A 24,919-nucleotide genomic window follows, 5' to 3' on the forward strand; every position below is an offset into this window, starting at 1 on the left:
TAAACCTCCAGAATTGCACTCCAATTAAATATTTAAAAGGAAGTTTAGCAATGCCTAAATATGTATTTACATTAAATATGGTTTGCTGCCGTTGGAGTTGATGGAATAGTCGATGCTGCAAAACTGCTAGTACCTCTCCTCATTTGAAGTAAGACATTGTAACACCTCATTTTAGAGAATGAGGTACTCATACAAACTCATTTTAAATTGATGTCCTACCCATCACTAGAAGCTAAGCTTGACTATTCATTCGTGCGCCACTACACAGATACGAAAACTCACGCACACGCTCATAAAGTTTGCTATAGAGAGTCCACGCGAATGAGCTTCAAAGCAACTCGGTCTTGTATCGGGTTATTCATTTGAATAAAAACCTTAAACGTAATAGCATAAGGTTTATATTGGAAAAATGCACGCACATATTCATAAAGTCCGCGAGCACTGAGGGGCCTACCGCGAACACCGTAGTACGCAAATTGCGGGCTACTTTCTCTTTTACTCCAATGGCGTAATTAGGGTGACAGAGAAAGATGCTCGCAATTTGCGAACTTCGGGGTACGCGGTAGGCCCTCTGTACACGGCCGCGATAAGTCAGTTATTATTAACATGCTGCTTCATTTGAATTTAAACCTTAAATACAAACAGGTAAGATTTATATTGGAGTGAAATGGTTCACAATTTTGAATCGAGTGGCGTTTGCCGCGCGAATGCTTAATATTGCTATACAAAAACATTGAATTGAATAAATGGGTAAAATTGTACAGTATTTTGCTATTATTGATAACAATTTTTGTAAAAACCTTTAAAAAAAAAGATGAATTTTAATAGAAAAATCCAAGAATCTTATGAACCCGTAAGTTTAATAATTTGAAAAAGCACGTTTCTTCAAAGAAAGTACTGTTTGTAGGTTTGTAGTAATAGGTTTTAGAATTTGTGTGTTTGTGAACACTCCCGTCCCGGTTGTTACCAAGGCTTGTTGTTATTATTAGAGTTTTAAATGTTTTTATGTGATTTTACTTACTTGTGTGCACAAATTTATATATAAAGTTACTAAACCAGTGATATTTTGTATGTTGTGTGTTATGGCAAAGGTGGCTATACACTAACTGCAAAAGGTCGCGCCCAAGGACACACCTAGCGCACGCCTCACTTTTATCATGAAAAAAAAGTACATACTGTTAAGGTGTTTTTTTGTTCCGAGTTGCCTAGCCAGAATTTTCACGCGCCGCTACTGCCACATTGCCAATAAATGTTATTATGTCCCTACTGATTTTGTACATATTTGGGCCCGCTACCGTCCCTAGCCCAAGTACTTTAATGTAGTAGTACGGTACGGTACAGTCAGACGCTGACTGTACGGAAGATCGAGAAAATTGCTATTTTGACCCTGAAATTTTGCGATTATGTATATAGTTGAAATTCAATTTATTTTTCAACAAAATACAAGGAATCGATTGGTACCATTTTCGTTTTTCTCTTTAAAAGTAAAAAAAAAAATTTGGTGCCTTTGGAGCCTTGTTTTTTTTCTCAATGTCTTGTTAAATTCCACTTTTTTATAATGGATGGCTCATTTTCTATCCATTTAGCTAAATCTTGTTATAATATTCAACATGTTTCAAGTACCCAATTGATAAATAAAAATTAATTTTAATTCTGTACATCTATTTATTAATTTCAGCCATCACCAGCCTCCCTAATGGTGGCCAGCACCATAATCTCCGAAGACAAAAGTACCGAAGAACTCCAGAAGCGCTTTGGAGAGATTCTCGACGAGAATGTCCTTCTCAAAGAAACTTTGAAGCAGAATAATGAGTCCATGAAGGAGCAGTTCTGTCTGATAGCGTCGTGTCAGGAGGACATGATGAAGACGCATTCGCTCCATAAGGAGAAGTTCGATGAGACCAGGGAGCTGGTGGAGAAGGTTAGTTGTTTTTTTAGCTGACTTCAAAAAGAGTGTCAAGATGTTGTGGTATGTTCCCTGACTTGAAAAGAACCGATCTGATATTATTTTTTAATGGGGTTAGGTTTGGTTAATATGTCAGGATAAGATGGGATCACGAAGAAATTCTTCAAAAATTACCAGCCTTAATTTTTGAAGAATTTCCATTGTTTATTATTATTTATTTGAGACCATATTGTCCCACTGCTGGGCACAAGCCTCCCTCTTATGCTTCCATGTGTCCCTATCCTCGGAAGTCTCCCACCAGTCTCTGTCAATGGTGTCAAGTTCGTCCCGCCATCTCTGAGGTCTACGCCTTACAACCTGTGGGACCCAACAGGTGACTGTTTTGGCCCACAGGTCATCCGGCATATGGCAGACGTGCCCTGCCCAGTCTCATTTGAGCTTAGCGGCAGTTTCAGCTACGTCAGATATTCCAGTTTTGGAGCGTAGCAGTGGCGGATCGTTCAAAGAACTCGATTCCCACCGGCTTGTCTAATTTCAGCCAGTAGAGTACTTTCACGATCGATCGATGGAGAAAAGGAAAGCAAAATTAGCTCCGGGTTCCCCACGAATATTTGTGACGCGCCGCCGCTGGAGCGTAGTATTGTATTTTTAATGCGATCAGTTAACTTCACGCTCAGAATACTACGCTCCATAGGCTGGAGCTAACTCTCGGAAAGTACAATTTGGTAAAGTGGAACTGCTGATAAAGAGCATAAAATGGCCTGTTAGTCTTCTTTAGTTGATTATTTTTGTTAAAGATAGTACAGATACCTATAATTATGTCCCTTTTATTTATTTATTGTTGTTTATTATTAGTAGTGCAGGCTTATATTTATCTGCATACAATAATACTACAAGTGAACGAATAGACCATGGACCATCCTTTAACTTATCTATTTATATTACTTTTATTACGCATATAATTATCTGCATTGATTAGTTACGCTCGCCAAGAAATTGTTGCGCAGTATCTTACAATTACTCTCTGATAGAATGTAAAATATAATTTCCTTTGTTCATGTGAAGACATTTTTATGCACGCCTACTGTATGGCTACCAAAGACGGCTCAGCCGGGCTAGCACATGATTGGAACGACAGTGTCTCGCGACGAGATAGACTACCCGTCCCTCTTTAATTAATATAGAAAAAGACGGGTAGTCTATCTCGCCGCGAGATACTGTCACGCCAATCATGTGCAATTTGAGCCGCGTAAGCAGAAGACGCAGGTTCGATTCCGGCCTTGGCCACCGTAAGGCATGGTCACTTTTTCTTTATTACCTATATATAGGGTTGCCATACGTCCCGTATATACGGAACTGTTACCGTATTGAAGAATCGCGTCCCGTATTTGTCCCGTATATCGATACCGCTGTAGAACACACCCACTATCATCTCTGTGTCACCAGTTTTTTTCCCTATGTAACTAAACAAAGGGACAAGCTAATTATGTATTTGTGTATATGTCCACACTACTGTTCATAGATAATTCATAAACCTTATCAGCACATAAGGTCAGTTAATAGTGTTGTTCTGAGTCCTTAAAAGCTGTTTTCTGTTCTCTTTGTGGAAAGCGTCAGCTCGTCGGCTCTGCTCTAGACCTGGAATGACATCCGCTGTGCTGTGCCCAATCACACAATGCGAGATGACATTCACAATGCCCATACCTCTCTTTTGGACGTAGTTTAAGGACATACCCAGGTCCTCCGTCGTAATGTGCGTCTTTATGTTATGTTTAGGCTTAACAAAATGGTTTGCTCCAGTGCATAAAGTCAAATCATCTTTAAGACTTAAGACCAACAATTTCCTGATATAATTTAGTTGGTTTTACGCTTTTGTTCTACAACCTGCTATTTATCAACAGCTGCGTCAAGAAAACAAGAAACTCAAGCAAGAGATAGCCCAGCTAAAAGAGACCAAAGTCAACACTGAGACCGGAGAGGAAGACAAAGTGAAGTCGGGCCCTCCGTCCGCCGTGGAGTTCGTGACGTGCCCTGATGATGACACAATTAATAAGCTGACAGCGCAGTTGGAGTTGGTCGAGAAGCAACGTCGACAGGTAAATAATTGTTTTTGGCATGGCATGGGCATTTTGCTTTCGTATGTCCGGATCTTCTCCTCTACAGGTCGCAATTCTTAACCGATTCTTATGAAATTTTGTGACCAGATTCTATGATAATCTATTTAAGATTATTTTTGTCGATCCAGTTTTTGGTAATTTTCAAAATGGCGGAAATTCGCATAAAGACTTAAGCACCAATAACAAAGAAAATTTGATATAGAGGCGGGTAGTCAAAGAAAACTTTGTAGCCACAGTAAATTTACTGCCATATTTCGATACATGATTAAAACTTATAGAACGCCATTTGCTTTGAAGAGAAGAAGAAATGAAAGAATAAGGATCAAAGTCAAATGGCGTTCTAAAAGTTTTAATCATGTGTCGAAAGATGGCAGTAAATTTACTGTGGCTACAAAGCTTACTTTGACAATCCGCTTCTCTTTCAAATTCTCTTTGCTAATAGGTCTACGGCGCTATAGAACATTGTAAGAGAGGCCGGAAAACCGCTCAAAGACGGACGAGTGAGTTTGAAGGCCGACACGTTAGTGGAAAATGTAATGAAAAAAAGGAATATAAAAGCTTGTAACTTGTAATAGAAACCGAAGGATGTCTTCCCATTTGTCCTCGCCCCACGTGATCGTCGCCATATGCGAGGCGGGGACGGATGGGAATTATTTATATAAATGCACCTATTTCTATCTGTGCCTGTCGGGGCACATGGGAATACATCAACAGAAGTATTGTATTTACTCTAATTTATTAGGAAAAGTCGAAAAGAGAGTTGTGTTACAAGTTAGCAAATACTAAAATCATCATTAATGTCAATTTCACACAACGTGTACTTTGATGTATGTCCCTAGTGGTTATACATAAAAAAAAAAAACATACTAAGGGTTTTTTTAAAAATTTTGAAGTGAAAACTTCTTTAGCGGCGCTGTGCACTAATGGAAAAATGTTAAACTCCCGACAGATTCGTCAGATTGAAAATTCGTAAGACGGAGACGTGACCTGATCGAAAAACTGTTACAATGTCATTGAAGCCAGTTGACCGGAATAAATGAATATTGTATTTTACCACATAAATGATAGTACTTTTATACTGATAATTAAAGCATCGTGCAAAATTATTCCCTAACCATTCCAAAATATCAAAAATGCACAACGTTAATATTCAAGTTTTCACTTCTGCCGTCACTCCCGGAGTGCAACCCGTTGTTTTTTTTATTGCAGGTGATTGTCGACAACGAGAAACTGACCTGGCAAAAGGAGTCCTTGGAACACATTGTGGACGCGACATCCAAGGAACGAGATGATCTTAAAGAAAAACTTAAAGATGTCGAGGTAGTTAATATTTTACTAACTTTGGTCTTTTGAACTAGCGCACTATTAAAGTCTGTTTCATAAATGTACTTAACAATATTTTACTTTGTCCTTTGTCCTTATTTCATCATTTTATTTTGAATTTTAACTTGTATTTCCAGTTGCAACTTTCCGGCAAAGATAGCGACTATGCAGCAGAGATGCACATGTTAAAGTGCACCATACAAGACCTCCAGGGCAGACTGCAGTCTTCCAGCAGCATTGTGAGTGCAGATTTATTCCTTATGGTTCCTACGGTGTTTTTTTTAATTAGCCTAATTTTGTGTCCTCCCCACAAAGGCCTCCCCTCGCTTCTTCCAGTCAACCCGGTGAACCAACCCAACTTCTTCCAGTGAAGTAATTCGGCCCGCAATGTAAAGTAATACACAAGTTATGAGATACGAGCTTTTAAACGTAACTGTCCAAGCTTGTAGGCAGTTACTATAAAAAGCTCGTATCTCATAATGTCATGTTATGTTGTCTCGTAATGTAAGTAAATTTTCAGAAAGTAATTACGGTGTCGTAATTAAGTGTAAGTTTAAAAAACTTCTTCATTAATTATTACACGCATAAATTCTATATCTGGTTAAATTTAACGCCCGTATTGGATCAGTCAAAGTGGTTCAATACGATACGACCTACATACGTATTTCGTATGTGCAGATAATATGTACAGGAGTGTGAAAAATAATAGCAGTTTATTTATACTATAGTAAATTGAGTAAATAATTTCTAAAAAAAGGTTATAGCAAAAATAATTTGAAATAGAGGTGGATTGTCAAAGTAAACTTTGTAGCCACAGTAAAATTACTATCTTTCGACACATGAATAAAACTTTCAGAATGCCATTTGACTTTGATCCTTATTCCACTGATATGTGTTAAATTTGTTAAATATCGAAAACTGGCGCCATCTAATCGTCGATCGTTGGCAGTAAATTTACTGTGGCTACAAAGTTTTCTTTGACGATCCACCTCTATTACAAATTCTCTTTGGTTATAGACGGTTTGAAGTGGAAAGCCATAAATCAACAACAATCGAGGGAAATTGGCTTTTATGTTAGGTTAGGGCCGAATATGATTAATATAAAGTTAGAAAAAAAAACTTCATTAAAAAAAATCCTCTGATCAGATCTGTATCCTACGCATCTTGGTGGTAAATCCTATGTTTAATGTCCCACAGTCCTCAAGACACAGGCTCAACCTAGTTAAGGGCTATTGTTTGCTCTAAACGCATGAAAACTTGAAAACACGCGTTTTCCCAAACATAAGACTAATCTAGATAGATTGTATACCCCCAAAAACCCCCATATACCAAATTTCAGCGAAATCGTTAGAGCCGTTTCCGAGATCACAGAAATATATATATATACAAGAATTGCTCGTTTAAAGGTATAAGATAAGATAAATAAATATTATAGGGACACATTCTTACACAAATTGACTAAGTCCCACGGTACGCCGAGAAGTCTTGTGTTGTGGATAATCAGACAACGAGATATATGATATACGAATACTTAAATATATAGAAAACGTCCATGACTCAGGAAAAATATTTGTGCTCATCGCACAAATAAATGCCTTTACCGGGATTTGAACTCAGCGCCTGTAGCATGGTTGCATTTTTATCACTTGTCACAATACTTGTCACTTTATAACGTGACAGGAATAGTGACAAGTGGTAAAAATGAGACCGTGCTACAGCCGCAGGACCTTCGGTTTAATTAATATTTTTTTATTAAATTTAATTAATTTACATGTAAATATTTAAATTATTTGTTGTTTTTGAAATATGGATATCTTGTCGTTTTATTTATTTATATATCCACGGTTTAAAAATGCCATTTAAATCTACGTATAAAATCCGACTACATAATGAGTAAAAATTTGCGTGCTAATTTTAAAAACCAACTTTCAGACGAGTGAATCTTCGGAGATCCAAAGGCGCGACGCTTTGATTCAGCGATTGGAGACCAAGCTGTCAGCTCTGCAGAGCGACTACAAAGCTTCGCAGTTGAAGGTCCTCGAACTGAAGAACGTCAAGGTAATACTGTAAACTGTAACCAATGATATTGGCGGGCGCGCTCGCTTAGCGGTGGACTCTATTGCCTAGGTAATAAGGGTCATTATACGGCCATACAGGGAGTTATTTTACAACACTACAAATTTAGATAAATTACTCATTGACGGGTAGAAAAATAAATACTTATTACGCCAATAAAAGCTTGATACGCTGCTAAAAATAAAAAATATGTATTATTTAACAAAATAACAATCTATTATTTATTTGAGTGACAATAAGGTGAAAGTCAGTTAGACGTTTCTCTACTGATTGTCAAGTATATGTATCAGTTAACTGAAAAGGTTAAAGGTTAATTACGAAAATATTAATTGGAATCATACTCTATGTAGCGTGTTGTCTTTTTTCTGTCAACGGCATGAAATGTACGGGCCCTGGCTGATCGCATTTTGAATAAAATACCAATATCTCAGTTCTGCAATGGACATCCCCTTGGTGCCCATTGAACTAAATGAAGTTCATAGAAATACGAGTACAACTAGTAGTATTCTCAACTCTGTTGGTTTTTAGACCATTTTGACGCAAAGTCCTTTACGGTGCTTACATAACATGATTTATTGTACATAATTTATTTTATACATGCAAAACAGCTAAAAAAAACGTGTATAGGTAAATAGGTATAACTAATGAGTTTGTAGTAAGGTTTGGTATGGTATATATTCATTTATCTTCCTTACCATATAAGTTAATATGTTATATAATATATAGTAATTATTCATTAAAATTAAATTACTCATTTTCAGATGGAATTTTCGAAACACAAATCCGGAATATCCGAGATGGTAAAAATATACAAGGACCAAATACAAGATCTCCACAATAGACTTAAGGATGCCCAGATTACGGTAAGCATATCTTATTATTTACGAAAATGTCAAAAAATGAAACTAAAAAAGAAATTATATAATTATCGAACTCGCTTACCAAATATCACGAAAATCGTTTAATTAACACGTTAACAGTCCCCATACTAGATGTATGCATTTTCTCGTACGTTTAAGCAAATTACTTCTATCACACGTCCACATATAGGACACTGAGAAAACTAGCACGCACTCGAATTAGAACAATACCTTTCTGTATGCTGTTGTGTAACTAGACAAAAATATATAAGAATTATCCCTATATTATTATGCGGTATGAAGTTATACTAATTTAAATGCATACCTGGTCGTATCTTCGTGACCCATATGTGGGGCATGGACGTGTGGAGAAAGTTTAGTGTGACCCATATATGGGGCACTGGACTGTGAACGTGTTAATGCGTTCTGCGAATAAGATCAGCCGGACAGACATACAAGCTTGAAAAACTCCTCGTTCCGTCAACTAGTCATCGAAATCCATTCAGCCGTCTTAGCGCGAAGAGGGAAAAAATAATCACATTTGTAATATTAGTAAGATTAAGTAACCTCCATAATTGTGTATGGAAAACTTAAAATACTTTGTAAAAAGATTCAAAAATATATTTATAGTATAAAAAAATTAAAATGAATATATTTATTTCAGACACCAGGTATCTATATGTTTTATATGTGCGCGTTGGAGGGTCTGCCATCTTGTGGCCTGAATCGGAACCATAAACATGCACATGTACACGTCACGTGTTTCTTGTGTATAGTAGGTTCTGCCATCTTGTGGGATACATCGGAACAAAAACATCACATTTACGCCTCGCGCCAAAAATCTGACGGCTCCTGTGCTGCCTCCTACAGTTCATGCACGCTCCCTACAATGACTATCAATGTAATCAATTGAGTTTTCTCCAATATGCTCGGAAATGTTCACCTTATTGTAGAAAAAAAGTACGGGAAGTTCTTCGTTATGGTAAAACTCAAATTAAAAAAAATTCAAACCATTATTGTCGTGTTTTAGCGGACGGGAAAGTTCTTACTGTATTGTTTTTCTCTTTTTAAAAACATGTATCAACTAAGAAAAACGCATACAGCCAATTAATATAGCCGCGGGCCGCGTCTACACGACCCGGTCAGCATCATTGTAAGCTATAGGATAGAGTCGTGTAAGACCGTCGTGTATGATCGTGCGAATAGTGCTTAATAAAATCAAAAACTATATCATTTTTATATTTTTTTAAGGATCTCATGCGTAAATTATTGCACAATTATATTGAATGAGCGAATATTGAATGGTACTGAATGGCAGAATAGTTGTGCCATTAACTTTTAAAAAATAATTAAAGAGGTAAATTGTTTTTGATGTGAAGGTTCAATTTGAGTGCTGGTTCATGTTTAAATTATGATTATTTTACCTGATTTCTGTTTGGTGAAAAGCACTATTTATGCCTCGGCAGGAACAGCAATTCGTGGATTCGTCTTTGTCGAAAAATCGAAACTCATCCACGAATTGCCCTTTCCCGGCCTTTGCAATAATCTACTATTGTGGCCAAGAGCTTACCTTTTTCCTTTAATATAGTGCATTAGTTAGGCACTGGACCTCCCAACATCTTAGTTAAGGTACTAACATAGTAATTTAAGTCTATTTGTAACACACTATGGATTGAATCATCAGAAATAAATTATTTTATTTTATTTTATAAAAAAAAAAGTTATAGCTGCTTTATAATATACCGTCTTTCTTTTTCTCTCAGCTGTTCCAGCCAGTCCGTCTGTCCATCAGTCCCGACTCAGAAAGCCCTAGCGAGTTCTCCGAGTATATTGCCAATGTGAAGTTGTATGACAGGGCACTGAAGCATCTAGCACAGTTGCTCAACGGTTTGGTTCACGGGTTAGTTATTTTTTATTTTAACCACATTCATATAAAATATAGCTCAGCTGTTCAGTCCGTCTGTCCATCAGTCCGGAGTCCGGACTCTAACAGTCCCAGTGAGTTCTCCGACAACACTGAAGCATCTAGCACAACTAGTCAACGGCTTGGTTATGTAGTTATCTTACATGTGTCCATATTGGTATAAAGCATAGCTCAGCTGTTTAGTCCGTCTGTCCATCAGTCTGACTGTCGGTCCCAGCGAGGTCTCCAGGTATCTCACCAATGTGGAGTTATATGACAGGACACTGACGCATCTAGCACAACTACTCAACGGCATGGCTCATGGGTTAGTTATCTTACATGTTTAACTGCATCGGTATAAAGTATAGCTCAGCTGTTCAGTCTGTCTGTCCATCAGTCCGGATTCTAGAGTGGGAGCTGCCCCCCTGCCTGTACCTGCCTAAGTCCATCTTCTCGTTCTTCCTAGCCTTATCCCATTTACTTGGGGTCGGCTCTCCTAATACGGCGTCACCAGGAATGTCTGTCCTAGGTCGTCTCGACTGGAACATTTGCCTCTTTAAGGTCCTTTTGGATAAGCGCCATCCATGTCGTCTTGGGTCTTTCGCGCCCCCTAGGCTTCTCACTGATTTCTAAAACTCTCCTCGTCATATGAGCAGACGGACGCCTCATGACGTGGCCGTACCATCGGAGCCGGTTTTCGGTGAGTTTCTCTTGGATCGGCCTCACTCTGAAACTGCCTCTTCTTCTTCGTCCTGCCCTTTTCCCATTATTTGGGGTCGGGTCTCCTCACTCTTCTGCGCCAGGCTAATCTATTCTGGGTTGTTTTTTCAGGCAAATGGGCTTCCTTGAGGTCTCTTTGTATTTTTGACCACCAGGTTAGGGGCCGGCGGCCTCTACCTTTCTTTTGTTCTGGCAAATCTAGTGCAAGCTGTACCACATGGTCCTCACTTCTTCTTTTGACATGTCCGTACCATCTGAGACGGTTTTCGGTGAGTTTCTGGGTGATTGGTGCGACTTTAAAGCTGCCTCTTATATATTCGTTGCGTACTTTATCGAGTCGAGTCACACCTCCCGACCATCTCAACATCTTCATCTCGTTGACATGTACCTTTTGCTCGTGAGTTCTTTTTACTGTCCAACTGTTTCACTGAAACTGCCTCTGACATGGCTATTTTTAATGTGGTCCAAGAGTGTTACTCCGCCAGCCCATCTGAGCATTCTCATCTCCGCAGCATGTAGTTTGTCGGCATGTTGTTTTTTAAGAGGCCAACATTCAGAGCCGTATGTCATCGCCGGCCGTAAACTTTACCTTTGATATCGGTATTCGGACCTGCGTAAGTCCATGTGAATGTATGTTTCGTTTTTCAGCGCATCGGACAGTCTATTGCAGTCGATAAGCGCGGTGGCGAGCCTGCAGCAGTGCGCGGCGAGCCTGCCGGAGGGCGCCGCGCCGCTGCTCGCCGGCCTGGACCTCGCGCGCCACCAGCTCGACAAGCAGTACAGCAACGTGCTCAACTACATGTATATAATATAACTATATATGTAAAAAAGTCATATGCATTTATTCCAGACAAACGTGGCACTTATTTTATTAGTACGTGTTAATAATTAAAAAGATATAACTAAGGTTATAAACTGTCTATTACAAATGTCCAGAAATACCGCGACAGAGACAGTTGCGTTTCGTTCACTACGGAGCGTAAAAGATAGGGACGTTGGCTGCTAAAATCATATTCAGTAATCTTGGAAAAATTGTACACGAATAAAGATCCCGACGAATTAAAAAACTTCCTTCGTTTTTTAAATCATGTAAAATAAAATTTTCCTAATCATAGTCTAAATAGCGTATTTTTGTTATATTTACATTCCATTTTAACCTTTATAACGCCAAGAACATCTAAAGGCGTCGTTGCTAGTCGTGTCCACAGCGCCAAGGACACCTATAGGTGCAAGCTAATAAGCTTCTAGCGATGCAATATTTGTCCGCAAACTAAAACCTGTACTACTCGAGATGGCTTGCTATACCATTGAGAAGTTCTTCGATGGCCACGAGTCATTGGCTCAATCGTGTGCCTACTAAAGTGTATAGGAATATAATAAAATCTTGTTATCGTAATATGTATTGTAATGCTATACGAGTCTAAAGTTATTAATACATGACTATAGTAAATAATCAAATAATGTAATAGACATGCAATGTAAAATCTATGACAAAATAATTGTATATAAAATGACTTGTAAATGTAAATATTTACCAATAAATATCATATCATATCATATACCGGGTGTTTCCTGTAACACGAGCAAATAATGAAACCATATATTGTACTCCTCAAACGATATAACTTTTGTTTAACAACTTTTAAAAATTTACTTTCTTTTCTACAACTTTCAAATATTTAGATTTTATCTTTTTCATACAAATTAAATATTATTTTCAATGTACGCTGACATCAGTGTGTTTGACGTTGCTTGTCACGCTTTAAACATAACAAAATTTGCAATACATTGCGCCTTAAAATAAACTTTAAAATGTAATAAAAATCAAAACGTAAGTTATTTTTAAAAGTCGCTGAACAAATGTTGGTCAGTTTGAGGAGTACAGCCTACAGTTTAATTTATTGCTACTGTTACAGGAAACACCCGGTATATAGGTGTTAACATGAACAATTACTCATAAGTATATAAATTGTTATAATTTCAGTGGCCAAGTACGAAGCACTATAACCATATTTGAAGGCATCTTTAAAGACTACAACGAATTGCTGAAGAAGTCGCTGACAATGCAAAATGTAAGTCCGCTTTAGCCCATGGGCAAGGCATGATTTCGGTATAATTTGGGGCACCAAATTTCCTTTTCACAGCTAAATAAACTTATTAAGATATTAAACAACAAGCATTTCTGTTAGCTACCATCTCAAAATGGTAGCTAACAGAAATGGCCGCCAGTCCAAGATGGCCGATATTGAGTTTTAAATAACCAACTATAACTTGAGAAATATTTGTCAATAAAAAAACTTTTATTAATTTCTTTTTAGAAACCTTCAGACGGTCCTAACGTAGAGGCGCTGACCACGGCTCTGCTCGCTAGAGGGCAGGAGGTGTCGGCTCTTACCCTAGAACTGAACAACCTGCGACAGCAGAAAGAGGAAGTCGATGTACTGAAAGCACAGTTGGATCTCTACAAGTAAGTTTAAAATCTATTATACTTTGAAAATGGTTCATTCATTAAAACCAAAATATGTGGAATTAAACATTGGCATGCAGCTTAAATTAAAAGATAAACTATTATAATTACACGATATGAAAAATAAATAAAAACAAAAGGACATAACCATGTGTCTCGGCAGAGAATTGGCGCTGGCTCAGCATGATGATGCGTCAAGCCACATCGCTGATATTGTGCCAGGACCTTACATAAAAGTTTGTGCAACGCTTTATGACGTACCTTATTGTACCAATTCATGTAGTATTTGTGTAAGTGTTGTGTTAGTGTAATTGTGTATATATGCGAGTCGCGGCAATATTTTCTATTTGTTATCTGTATAATTATTTATTTTACGTGAAAGTAACATAGTGACATAAATACATTTTTATTTAAAGAAACATCAAAAAGGAAGCACGGCAGATTCAGCCTTTTTATTTTTGTTCGTTTAAAAGGTGTAGACGATATTTGTTTTTGAAACTGAGTTTGTTTTGTGAGCGACGAATCGGTGGAGGAATATTGTTCCAGCATTTACTTGCACGGTACCGAAAACTCCCCCTAAAAGCAGCGGATCTGTGCCTGGGAACCAGTAATACGGCCGCTCGTGACGTTCTAGGTTGGTGGTGGGTATTAGAAAGCCATACGAGTTTTTTAAAGAGATAGGAGGGCTGTTTCGTTTGGATAGTGTCAAATAACAGGCATGCAAACATAAGTTCTTGCCTACCGGCCATTTTTAACGTATCCGAGCTATTTAGGTACGGTGTGATGTGCTTCCTAGGAGGTATTTTGAAGCAATATTTCGCGCAAACATTTTGTACTCTTTAAATGAGACGTTGTGAACGAACCAGGAGGCATGGGCCATATGCAGTGAGACAATAATTAATTTTGGATAAAACCAAGGATTCACAGTCTCAATCGAAAGTCGACACTGAGAAAGTTTTGGAGGTTATATAAAAGTTTTAAGCGATATAAACAGTTTCGAACAGTTTTTACCACGCGATTTTCAAACCGCAGATTTGTGTCAAACAAAAGTCCTAGATTTCTTGTTTCATCAACACGATCAACCTTTACATCATTTATCAGTATAATTGGATCTTTACTAATAATAGGATTTGCCTTGTAGAGGATGTTCAACATGTATTGGTGGAATGTGTGCGGAACGAAGGTAAAAGACAAATATTGTTGAAGTCAATTAAGCTTAATAGGTTAGATGTAGGCGCCTTCCAAAGCATCTTGGCGACACCAAATTCAGAAGAGGCAAAGGAGGTATATTTATTTATCTATAATTGAGGGGTATAGAATCAAAGTCAGCTAAATCCATATCAAATCAAACTATAAGTTATGAATGCCATTGTAATCATCGATCAAATTCGAAGTACAATTATTCCAAAGTTATTCAGTATCAAGCTCAACGAATTACTAAAAAATATACTTCAAAATATTGTATTAGTATCAAAGACAGCTATATCCCGTATGGTTGGAAACGAAAACAGCTAAAATCGTGATCAGCCAATCACAGCGGCCTTTTTCTTAAAAATGGCGGTAACTTCAAAATGGCGACTTCTATAGTATAGCGTTTGCGTGTCTGCTGTTTTCGTTAAACTTTTATGGTAATTAAGCTGATTTGAAGTTAAAAAATCGTGATAAGTTAAATTAAAAAATACAATGGAAGTGCCTGTGATGGAATCTTCGCAAGGGAAAGGGAGGAAACGCAAGAAAAATCCAGAAAATTGGAAGGCAAACAAATCCAAAATTGATAGGTAATTTTCAGACTAGTGATGTACTTACTATGAAATGATGGCTCATAATTTCGTTAAAAGTATGACGCGAAACGCTGCTTTCCGTTATAAATAAGAAGTCTGTGATAAAACTACTAATTAGTAAATATAAAAGTTTTAGTCTTTTTTTTTTACAGATACTCAGCAAAGTTGTTGCCTGAACCAATTACATGTAATCATGATAGTAAAACATACGCACGTAAAAATTAAAAGTACGCGATTTGCTAAACTTTCATCGTTCGTTTTACGCAAAACTGTTAAAAAATAACCAAGATGCATTAATACTAAAATGTTGTAAGGTAAAAAAAAGCCAACGAAAGCGACCTACTAAGAATACAAGAAAAAGTAGAGATTTTACTATAAAATATAATATATATGTAAAAAAAGAATTGATTCCAGTTTGCCAGACACTATTTTTGAGCACGCTTGCTACTTTGGGTTTTTGTTACTTCCCTGACATTCTTCTTTACGCACATCACTAGTCATAGTATGTCATCACTTTATTATTGGGATCAAATACAGCTATATCCATTCGTCTTAGAAACAAAGTCAGCTAAATCCAAAAGTTGGTATCAAAAGCAGCTAAATGAAATAAATTAAATTCAATTAAAAATTAATCGTAATTTTGATCAGTTAGTGTGTAGTTCCTGGAGATATCATTCTTAGCAAGGTTTTTGGAGTTTTCTTCATACAGCGATCCAAAAATAAAAAATAAAAATAAAAGTTTTATTCCTTTCATGAAAAATTTACCAAAATGGATTTAGCTGACTTTGATTCTATACCCCTCAATTCTATTAGTCAGTATACTGTCAGGCCGTGATTGATGAGTGATTGTAATTTACATAGTTTAAGGTACGATGGGACTGGCATAATCTTTAGATTAAAAGTCCCTAAATTAATAAAAGAATTAAAAAAAAAAAGTATTTGCCTGTTTTCGAGGCCCGAGCACCATGTATTTCGACTTTGTTGGATTTAGTACGAGACCATTTGTAGAGGACCATCCTGATAATCGTTTTAAGTCATCATTTACCTTTTTTACTGCTGAAGCGATATCACTGGGGTGGAAAGACAAAAATATTTGTAAATCATCAGCATATAGCTAGTATTTACAATGCTTTATACAATTTATAATGTCACTGCTATAAAGGATAAATAAAAGGGGGCATAGAATGGGTCCCTGAGGGACTCCTGTATTCACTGGGCATGGATTGGAAGTCGAATAAGAACCATCGCCTACCGTCAATTTAACGATTTGCTTACGGTCTTTGAAGTAACTTTCGAACCAGCGTACTGAATGGTCATAAAAACCGTAATAGCGTAATTTCGAAAGCAGAAGCGAAATGTTGATACAATCAAATGCCCTCGAAAAATCCAATAACACCATTATCGTACCCTTTCCCATATCCAATCTGTGAAAAGATAACGTGCTAGTCAATCAGTGCTAACCCGTTATACTTACTTGCGTATTTTTACATGCAATTAATGTTCCCACCCTCCCACCGCAAAAATAAATACGCAAATACATAATATAACAATCCACCACCGAAAGTATAAAACTCGATACGTGTTTCGCCTCTCTACGAGGCAACTTCAGGTGATGTTGACGGTCCGAGGAGTCTTCGGACTTCGGACCGTCAACATCTTCTGAGGATGCCTCGTATTAATATGGATTTCCGCAAAGTAACGCCTGATTGTATTCGTTACAGGAGCGACTTTGAAGCGGAGCGCACGGCGCGCGAGATGATGGCCGTGGAGAAGGAGCACATCCTCACCGACCTGCGCACCTGCCAGCGCCGCAACCAGGACCTCACGCAGAAGCTGCAACAGGTTGGTACTTCAGATGATGGCCGTGGAGAAGGAGCACATCCTCACCGACCTGCGCACCTGCCAGCGCCGCAACCAGGACCTCACGCAGAAGCTGCAACAGGTTGGTACTTCAGATGATGGCCGTGGAGAAGGAGCACATCCTCACCGACCTGCGCACCTGCCAGCGCCGCAACCAGGACCTCACGCAGAAGCTGCAACAGGTTGGTACTTCAGATGATGGCCGTGGAGAAGGAGCACATCCTCACCGACCTGCGCACCTGCCAGCGCCGCAACCAGGACCTCACGCAGAAGCTGCAACAGGTTGGTACTTCAGATGATGGCCGTGGAGAAGGAGCACATCCTCACCGACCTGCGCACCTGCCAGCGCCGCAACCAGGACCTCACGCAGAAGCTGCAACAGGTTGGTACTTCAGATGATGGCCGTGGAGAAGGAGCACATCCTCACCGACCTGCGCACCTGCCAGCGCCGCAACCAGGACCTCACGCAGAAGCTGCAACAGGTTGGTACTTCAGATGATGGCCGTGGAGAAGGAGCACATCCTCACCGACCTGCGCACCTGCCAGCGCCGCAACCAGGACCTCACGCAGAAGCTGCAACAGGTTGGTACTTCAGATGATGGCCGTGGAGAAGGAGCACATCCTCACCGACCTGCGCACCTGCCAGCGCCGCAACCAGGACCTCACGCAGAAGCTGCAACAGGTTGGTACTTCAGATGATGGCCGTGGAGAAGGAGCACATCCTCACCGACCTGCGCACCTGCCAGCGCCGCAACCAGGACCTCACGCAGAAGCTGCAACAGGTTGGTACTTCAGATGATGGCCGTGGAGAAGGAGCACATCCTCACCGACCTGCGCACCTGCCAGCGCCGCAACCAGGACCTCACGCAGAAGCTGCAACAGGTTGGTACTTCAGATGGTGGCCGTGGAGAAGGAGCACATCCTCACCGACCTGCGCACCTGCCAGCGCCGCAACCAGGACCTCACGCAGAAGCTGCAACAGGTTGGTACTTCAGATGATGGCCGTGGAGAAGGAGCACATCCTCACCGACCTGCGCACCTGCCAGCGCCGCAACCAGGACCTCACGCAGAAGCTGCAACAGGTTGGTACTTCAGATGATGGCCGTGGAGAAGGAGCACATCCTCACCGACCTGCGCACCTGCCAGCGCCGCAACCAGGACCTCGTGCAGAAGCTGCAACAGGTTGGTGCTTTATTTGTCGTGAACACCTGAATGTTTCTAAAATATCGAAATTCATGATGTACGCGGTTAACAAACTTATTCGGACATACACCACTCCACTGTCTCGCAGCGCTATGCATGTTGAAAACCACCTAAATTAGCCTCAAATTTGACGACCGGTCTGGCCTAGTGGATAGTGACCCTGCCTATAAAATCGATGGTCCGGGGTTCGAATCCCGGTAAGGTTATTTGTGCGACGAACACAGATATTTGCTTCTATGTATAGAGTCTGGCTAGCCAAATATTGTTGACAGATATTTCCATGTATCACCAATTGTCTATGATTTTAAAAAAAGCTAATAGCCTGTTGTAGATTTATGTCATCCATTCAAATTGTTCGCGGTTTATAAGGGGTTTATTTTAAATAATATTAATAATGACTATACAGACAGTGAGGTCCGCAAATTATTATTTAAGCTCATAAATAATTACGATAATGTGCGAAGTCGACGTGAAGCGTTGTATAACGAAAAACTGCTATGTTTACAAGTCGTAAACAATGTAGTAGGTTGGTGCTCTATTAATATTTTGATACTTTAAGTACTAGTTTTAACATTTGCCTATAACTTTGATTAAGTACGTGAATTTATTAATACTTGAATCTCTTGAACAGGACAAGTGTGTAAAGAAACGGATAAACTAGAAGTTCTGGAAAATATCTATAAAATCAAAACATAGGAATGTAACGAGTTACTGAAAACTAATATTTAAAAGAAATCTGTGGTATGACTGGTCAGTAGTAAATTGATATAAAAATATAAAATTTATAAAAATATCTTGGCGAAACATGTCTTTGTACTTAACATAGAGGTAGAAATTAAGTCAGATGACTTTGAGTGCACGTCAACGTATATTAACTTATTTCCTTAGGTACCTTACTGCACAGAAAATCAAAAATATTTTCTAGTATCAAAACTATAATTCCTACTGCACAAAGTGTGACCAGTCCAAGATTTTTTGAATTTCACGCCAAAATATTGTGTAATATTTCGGTAGCCAGGTTACATTTTAGGTGTAAAAAAAGAGCGTGTGTGCCGAGCATACGTGTCAGAAGTGAAACTTCTCAAAGTGAAAACTTCTTTAGCGGCGCTGTGCACTTTTTGTGATGGAGAAAAAATGTTAAACTCGCGTCAGGGCATCAGGTGTCTCTCCGAAACATGGCGCGCGAGTGACTAAAAACTCATTAGTGGAATCCGTAGAATTAGTAAAAAAACGTAATGTTTTCACATGCCGCGGCAGATTGCATCTTCACGACATTGGCTTGGCTTTGACGATCCACGATCATTAATGCACGCTAATTTGCTACATCACGCATTTTAACGTTGTAAATTGTCACAAGGTTACCCACACATCACACGCTCAAAGGATATTTGATAATAGTTCCTCGGACTTACTGGAGTGTTTTGTTTAGTTCCGCCGGAGACGGGGCGCCGACGACCCTGATCCGTGCGACGTGCAGTAAGAAGCCAGACAAATATTTCAAGTGTTGCGGCTACTTTACAATGTTTTGGTGTGCAAACTTCCACAGTGTGACAAGATTAAGAAGAGATTGGCAACATAATACCACGGTGTGGCAAAATCAACTGATTACAGGCTATTCCGTAAATGTCAAGCCTTGCGTGGCAAACTAAGGGCAAAGAGAATTTGAAATAGGGGTGGTGTATGATGTCAAGCGTCTTATTTTAACGCGTTCTATCATAATGTGACTCTAATAGTACATTATAATACATGTGCGAAAAATAGGAAATTCGCAACGAGTGGGGATAAATTAAAACAACACCGAAAAGAGTGTTTTAAATCGACACGAGTTGCGAATTACGTACTCGCACATGTATCCTACAACGTTTTACAGTACACATGGCCCTTTAAATTTTTGACATTACGTAACAATGTCAAAATTATCGCACTAGTTCGGTAAAGTAGCACCAAATGCGCTGTAAAATTAGTAACCTTTGTGATATTACTTTGCTTTTCTCAGCATCTTTAAACGCTGTTATAAATTATACTTTTGTTTGAAAATTACCACTTATTTATAGCATTTTAAACTTCTAATTTATCATGAAACTTTTTATAAGCATTTTGTTTTAAAATGTTATAGGAATATATCATAATTTCAAATGTCGGGCGTGTTTTTTTTTATATTTAACTTGTACTTACAATAAAGTGACGTCGATGTGATCTTTTGTGATAGAATAGCATTTATCTTATCGAGGCAAAGCCACTCTTTTATATTATAAAATTTGTGATACGACTTTGTAATTGATGTGACGATTATCTATTTAAATAAATTAAACTTTATTTTAATTAATTCGCTTTTCATTTGAAAAAACCCTCACATTTAAGCAAACCCAAACGTCCCCATCTTCGAAATCAACCACACCCACTTTGTCAGTCAAAAAAGGTGGCAAATGAAAAAAAATGAATTTCGCGTCTTTTTACTCGACTACGTGAGAAGGAGGGTAATGTTTTTTGAGCGTAAATATGTATGTATGTCCATTTGGCACTCCTTACAGCCCAAACGGCTGGACGGTAGTAACATAGGCTAAGTATATAAATTTAGAAAATGACCCCCGCATATGCATAAAAAGGAGGGTGTATTTATTTTTTCTTAAATGAAAGGTAGTAAAAAAAAAACATTTCAAAAACTATATGTAGTAGTCGAGTTTTTTGTTTATATAATTAATTTACTAGTACTACTGACAAAGTGGCTGTGGCAGCAGAGTATACACAGTTTTTTTTTATTTCCGTTAATTTCAAGGGTTCCCTGAGCTTAAATAATAAGACTACCCTATACTTTGGAGCACCAGAGGGCTTACCGCGAACCACGTTCGACGTGTTGCCTCCCTGTCACACTTACGTACGAATTTACAAGTGCGACAGAGAGGTAACACGTCGAACGTGGTTCGCGGTAGGCCCTCAGAAATTGGGACGTATTACTTCCGAAATTAGTCAATGAATATACATGCAAAGTACAAAAATCGAGCCATCATAGATATCTCCAATTGACGCAATTACTGCACTTTATAAATGATGGTGATGGCACACTTAAGGGGCCCACTGATCAGTTCGCCGGACGAAATCGGCCTGACAGTTATTCTGCTAATAACTGACAGGCCGATATCGTCCGGCGAACTGGTAATCAGTTGGCCCCTTTAGAGTCCATTTGCACCAAACCGTATGCCACTGTTAAATCGTTTGCTAAATTATATTGAATGAATAAGGAATTATTTATTTATTGCGTATATGGTAATCCAGGTTACAATAGCAGGTACAATATTTGTATGGGAAGTTTCATAGATCAGTCTGGTAACTATGGTTAATACAGAATAAATAATAGTACTACCGTACAGAAATGACACTTCCTACAAAACCGAAGTATGACAGCGATTCATTGACGTCAAGTTGTGCCAACCCTAATAATTGCTCGGAGCAATGCTAAGCCGACCGGAGCCGAGAATGCCCGAAAGGAGGAGTGTCGCCCCACTGCCATAGGCTCCATACTATGACGACGAAGTTTTTTTATCGTATGGAATCTAGAACAGCGTTATCTACAAGTAGTTTTCACTAAAATACTAAACGTGACTTAAAATACGTTTCCATTGTCAGCAGACCTCGATCGGTGCCAACAGCATGAGCCCGCAGAACCGACTTAATGCCCGCCCCTCCGGATCTCGCCCGACTACTATAGTCCGCACTGCGAGCTCCAGTTCACCACCTTCGATTTCTACGCAGGGCAACACTACCGGCAATATGGTAAGACTTATCATTAACATGAGCCCTCGGACCAGACCTAACACATGCCCCACCGGATCGCGACCCTTATAAGTTGTGTCAGGGCTTTAATAACATTTCGGTCTTGAAGGACTGCAAGGAGGATCAAGATTACAATATTTTAACCCCCTTATTCATAAACGTGTGCTAAAGTTGACAAGCCGCTGATAATCGTTTGTCCCTTTCCGACGTATTGGTATGGTGGAAAGGGACAAACGATTGTTACCGGCTTGTCAACTTTAGCACACGTTTATGAATAAGGGGGTATGTTTCTGTTAAAAATAGAATTAACTATTTATTTTTATTTTAATATGTAGAGTCTGTGCGAAAAGAGAAGAGTCGTGGAATGTATGGGGCCCAATATATTCCACGACTCTCTTTCCGAAGAGACTCTATTGTATAGTTAAGGATACTTAATTTCAACATGATTTATGTATACAAAAAATACAACTATTGTCACTAAGTATACTGATAGCGTATTACCACGAAGGTCCGGAAAAAGAAGAAGCTATCCAACGAGCCACCAACACCAAAAGAGCCCAAAGAAGTGACTCCGCCGCCCCTGCGTTTCGACTGTCCAGTCTGCGACGAGCCTTTCAAGACCCTCGTATTATTACAGCAACATGTTGAACACTGCTTACTGTAGGGCTTACAGTCCGAGATAATTCTACACAGACATGGAAAGCGATATATTCAAGCCACCAACAAAGTCCAATTCCCATGATTACTGGGTACTTCTAATTGGGTACTTGACACATGTTGAATACTATAACAAAATTTAGTGAAATGAATAGAAAATGAGCCATCCATTATAAAAATGTGGAATAAAAAAATATATATTGAGATTATAAAAAAATGCAAGGCTCAAAACTAAAAATTTTTTTTTTTTGTCTTTCAAAAATAGAAAAGAAAATGGCACTATTCGATTCCTTACATTTTATTGAAAAATAAATTGTATGACAACTATACACAAACGCAATATTTCAGGGTTAAAATGGCAATTTCCTTGATCTTCCATACACTTAGGACAGACTTATAATATGACATCACATTATCATTTTGTTAAGGGCGTTTCAATCGTCGAGTGCGAGCGTCAGACTTTAACTCTCATTTCTGACCTTTGTGTTGCTTAAATGCCATGAGTCCTATATAGACATTTGATCCTCAGGAAAATCAAGATCGATTGACATTATTTACAAAAAACTGTCAAGTAGCCAATTGCGGTCCTGGGATGCACTCTGGCGGCAGAACATTGTATATATAATACTCCCTATTAAGATTGACAACCCCCATACCTCGCCGCGAAAATCATCATTGTTGTAGATGGCTAAATGTTGAATATTTTTACGTTTTAGATTTTGCATTTGTTCCCAGTGGTAACTAAGGGTGAGAATAACATTCTCAGTTGTTACTACTGGTAACAACTTGCTGGTAACTCATGGGAATAACCCCGTTGAACCAATTTTATTGCCACAAAAATAGAATTGGCAATTCATACACTGGCATTTTTATTTTCATTTATAAAATACATTTAGAATAAATATAGAATTCAAATATTTATTACAAAGTTTTTATGTTTATTAATTATTTTATTATATTAGTTAAATAAATGAATTTTAGTTGAATCCAAGTAATCTTTATTTTATTACTTTATATGATTATGGTGAGAAATATTTATTAATTATAACCTTGAGTGTTTTCAAGGGCGTCTCCTGCTGGTGGGATAGGGGACGGAGCAGTTGAAATGGCCAAGGGGAGCGCGAGGGGCAGAAATTTTATTCTCTAGGGGGGGCAGCTGCCCCCTCCCCATGCCCCCTGGGGCGACGCCCTTGAGTGTTTTAGATGTATTAACAAGTTCTAACACCGACCGGTGCCTAACCTACTAAACAATTGCATTGCTATAGCTATTAACATGTATGGTATGAATTGTTTTGATGTTGAACCACACTTTCGCGCCATGGAAGTGGGATGTGTAAAATTTTCCTACAGAATGAGACTTTCGAATAGTTTTGATGGCTCATGAGTGTAAATTCAAAATTGATAGACTGATCTAATAAACTAAAAAAAACTAAAAAATGCAAGGTCACTATAACAAACTGATTCCATTGTGTTAATTACGTATTTACAGATGTAGTGAATAATCCTTTACCATCGTATTTTCATGGAAACATTCATATTTTTGTAACGGAAACGTACTAACGTGTCATGCTATTTCAGTCAGTCTCGGTACAAAAAGTACTGAGGTTGACTGAAGTAGCATGACAAATACGAACGTTTCCGAGAAAATACAATGGAAAAGGATTGTTCACTACATCTGTACCTACGCTTAATAGGGGATATTACGCAAAACTCTGCGTAGGGGGCGCCCCTAGCACATACTGAGCGCCTACCGCGAAAACGTAAATCGAAATTTGGTTATATGCCTCTCTATCACTATTGCATATTGAATATGTCGTTTTTGAGTTATTGGAATTTTGATTTTATTTCAATTAATCAAATTTAAAATTTAAATGATATTATCGGTCGGGAGTCGACTGCCTACCACCCCAAGGGTTATGTATAAGTTACTCTATACATCTATATTTATCTATCTATATTTGCTAATGCTGCTCTCTGGCGGCAGAACATTGCAGTAATACCCCCTATTACAAATGTGATATTTATTTTGAAATAGCCGCATGATTTTTCTAAATACGGAAATCGTTTGTGTTTGTGTGTCATAACAGAGTGTGACTAAATATTAATCTGATATTCTGTTACAGGTATACAAATGCCCGAAATGCCTGAGATTCTCGAGCGAGCAATACAAGGCCATGGAAGACCATTTCGACTTCTGTCTAGACGACTTTTAAGGATTATAGAAACAGTTATTTTCTTCAATACTTTGGTATGTTGGTCTCGATGTATTTTAGGG

At 38.6% G+C, this 24,919-nt stretch overlaps 1 protein-coding gene and 1 long non-coding RNA gene across 2 annotated transcripts in view; both read left to right on the forward strand.

Moving 5' to 3' along the window:
- The window catches only part of LOC133527915 (nucleoprotein TPR), a 31,918-nt gene extending 8,288 nt beyond the window's left edge, over positions 1-23,630 (forward strand). The window contains exons 3-18 of the mRNA XM_061865112.1: positions 1,679-1,921; positions 3,808-4,002; positions 5,233-5,343; positions 5,484-5,585; positions 7,279-7,404; positions 8,184-8,285; positions 10,046-10,182; positions 11,554-11,706; positions 12,890-12,977; positions 13,224-13,372; positions 16,875-17,109; positions 17,209-17,295; positions 17,409-17,495; positions 17,613-18,095; positions 21,841-21,987; positions 22,496-23,630. Of these exons, the coding sequence (XP_061721096.1) occupies positions 1,679-1,921; positions 3,808-4,002; positions 5,233-5,343; positions 5,484-5,585; positions 7,279-7,404; positions 8,184-8,285; positions 10,046-10,182; positions 11,554-11,706; positions 12,890-12,977; positions 13,224-13,372; positions 16,875-17,109; positions 17,209-17,295; positions 17,409-17,495; positions 17,613-18,095; positions 21,841-21,987; positions 22,496-22,651 (2,601 nt within the window). The 3' untranslated portion in view covers positions 22,652-23,630. The remainder of the gene's footprint in view (positions 1-1,678; positions 1,922-3,807; positions 4,003-5,232; positions 5,344-5,483; positions 5,586-7,278; positions 7,405-8,183; positions 8,286-10,045; positions 10,183-11,553; positions 11,707-12,889; positions 12,978-13,223; positions 13,373-16,874; positions 17,110-17,208; positions 17,296-17,408; positions 17,496-17,612; positions 18,096-21,840; positions 21,988-22,495) is intronic.
- Positions 18,109-20,542, forward strand: LOC133527439 (uncharacterized). Its single transcript, XR_009800885.1, has 2 exons — positions 18,109-18,195; positions 19,646-20,542. It is a non-coding gene; the product is annotated as an uncharacterized LOC133527439 (long non-coding RNA).
- Positions 23,631-24,919: the final 1,289 nt, after the last annotated feature.

This window comes from Cydia pomonella, chromosome 18 (genome assembly GCF_033807575.1).
Source record: "Cydia pomonella isolate Wapato2018A chromosome 18, ilCydPomo1, whole genome shotgun sequence".
Taxonomy (NCBI): Eukaryota; Metazoa; Arthropoda; class Insecta; order Lepidoptera; family Tortricidae; genus Cydia; species Cydia pomonella.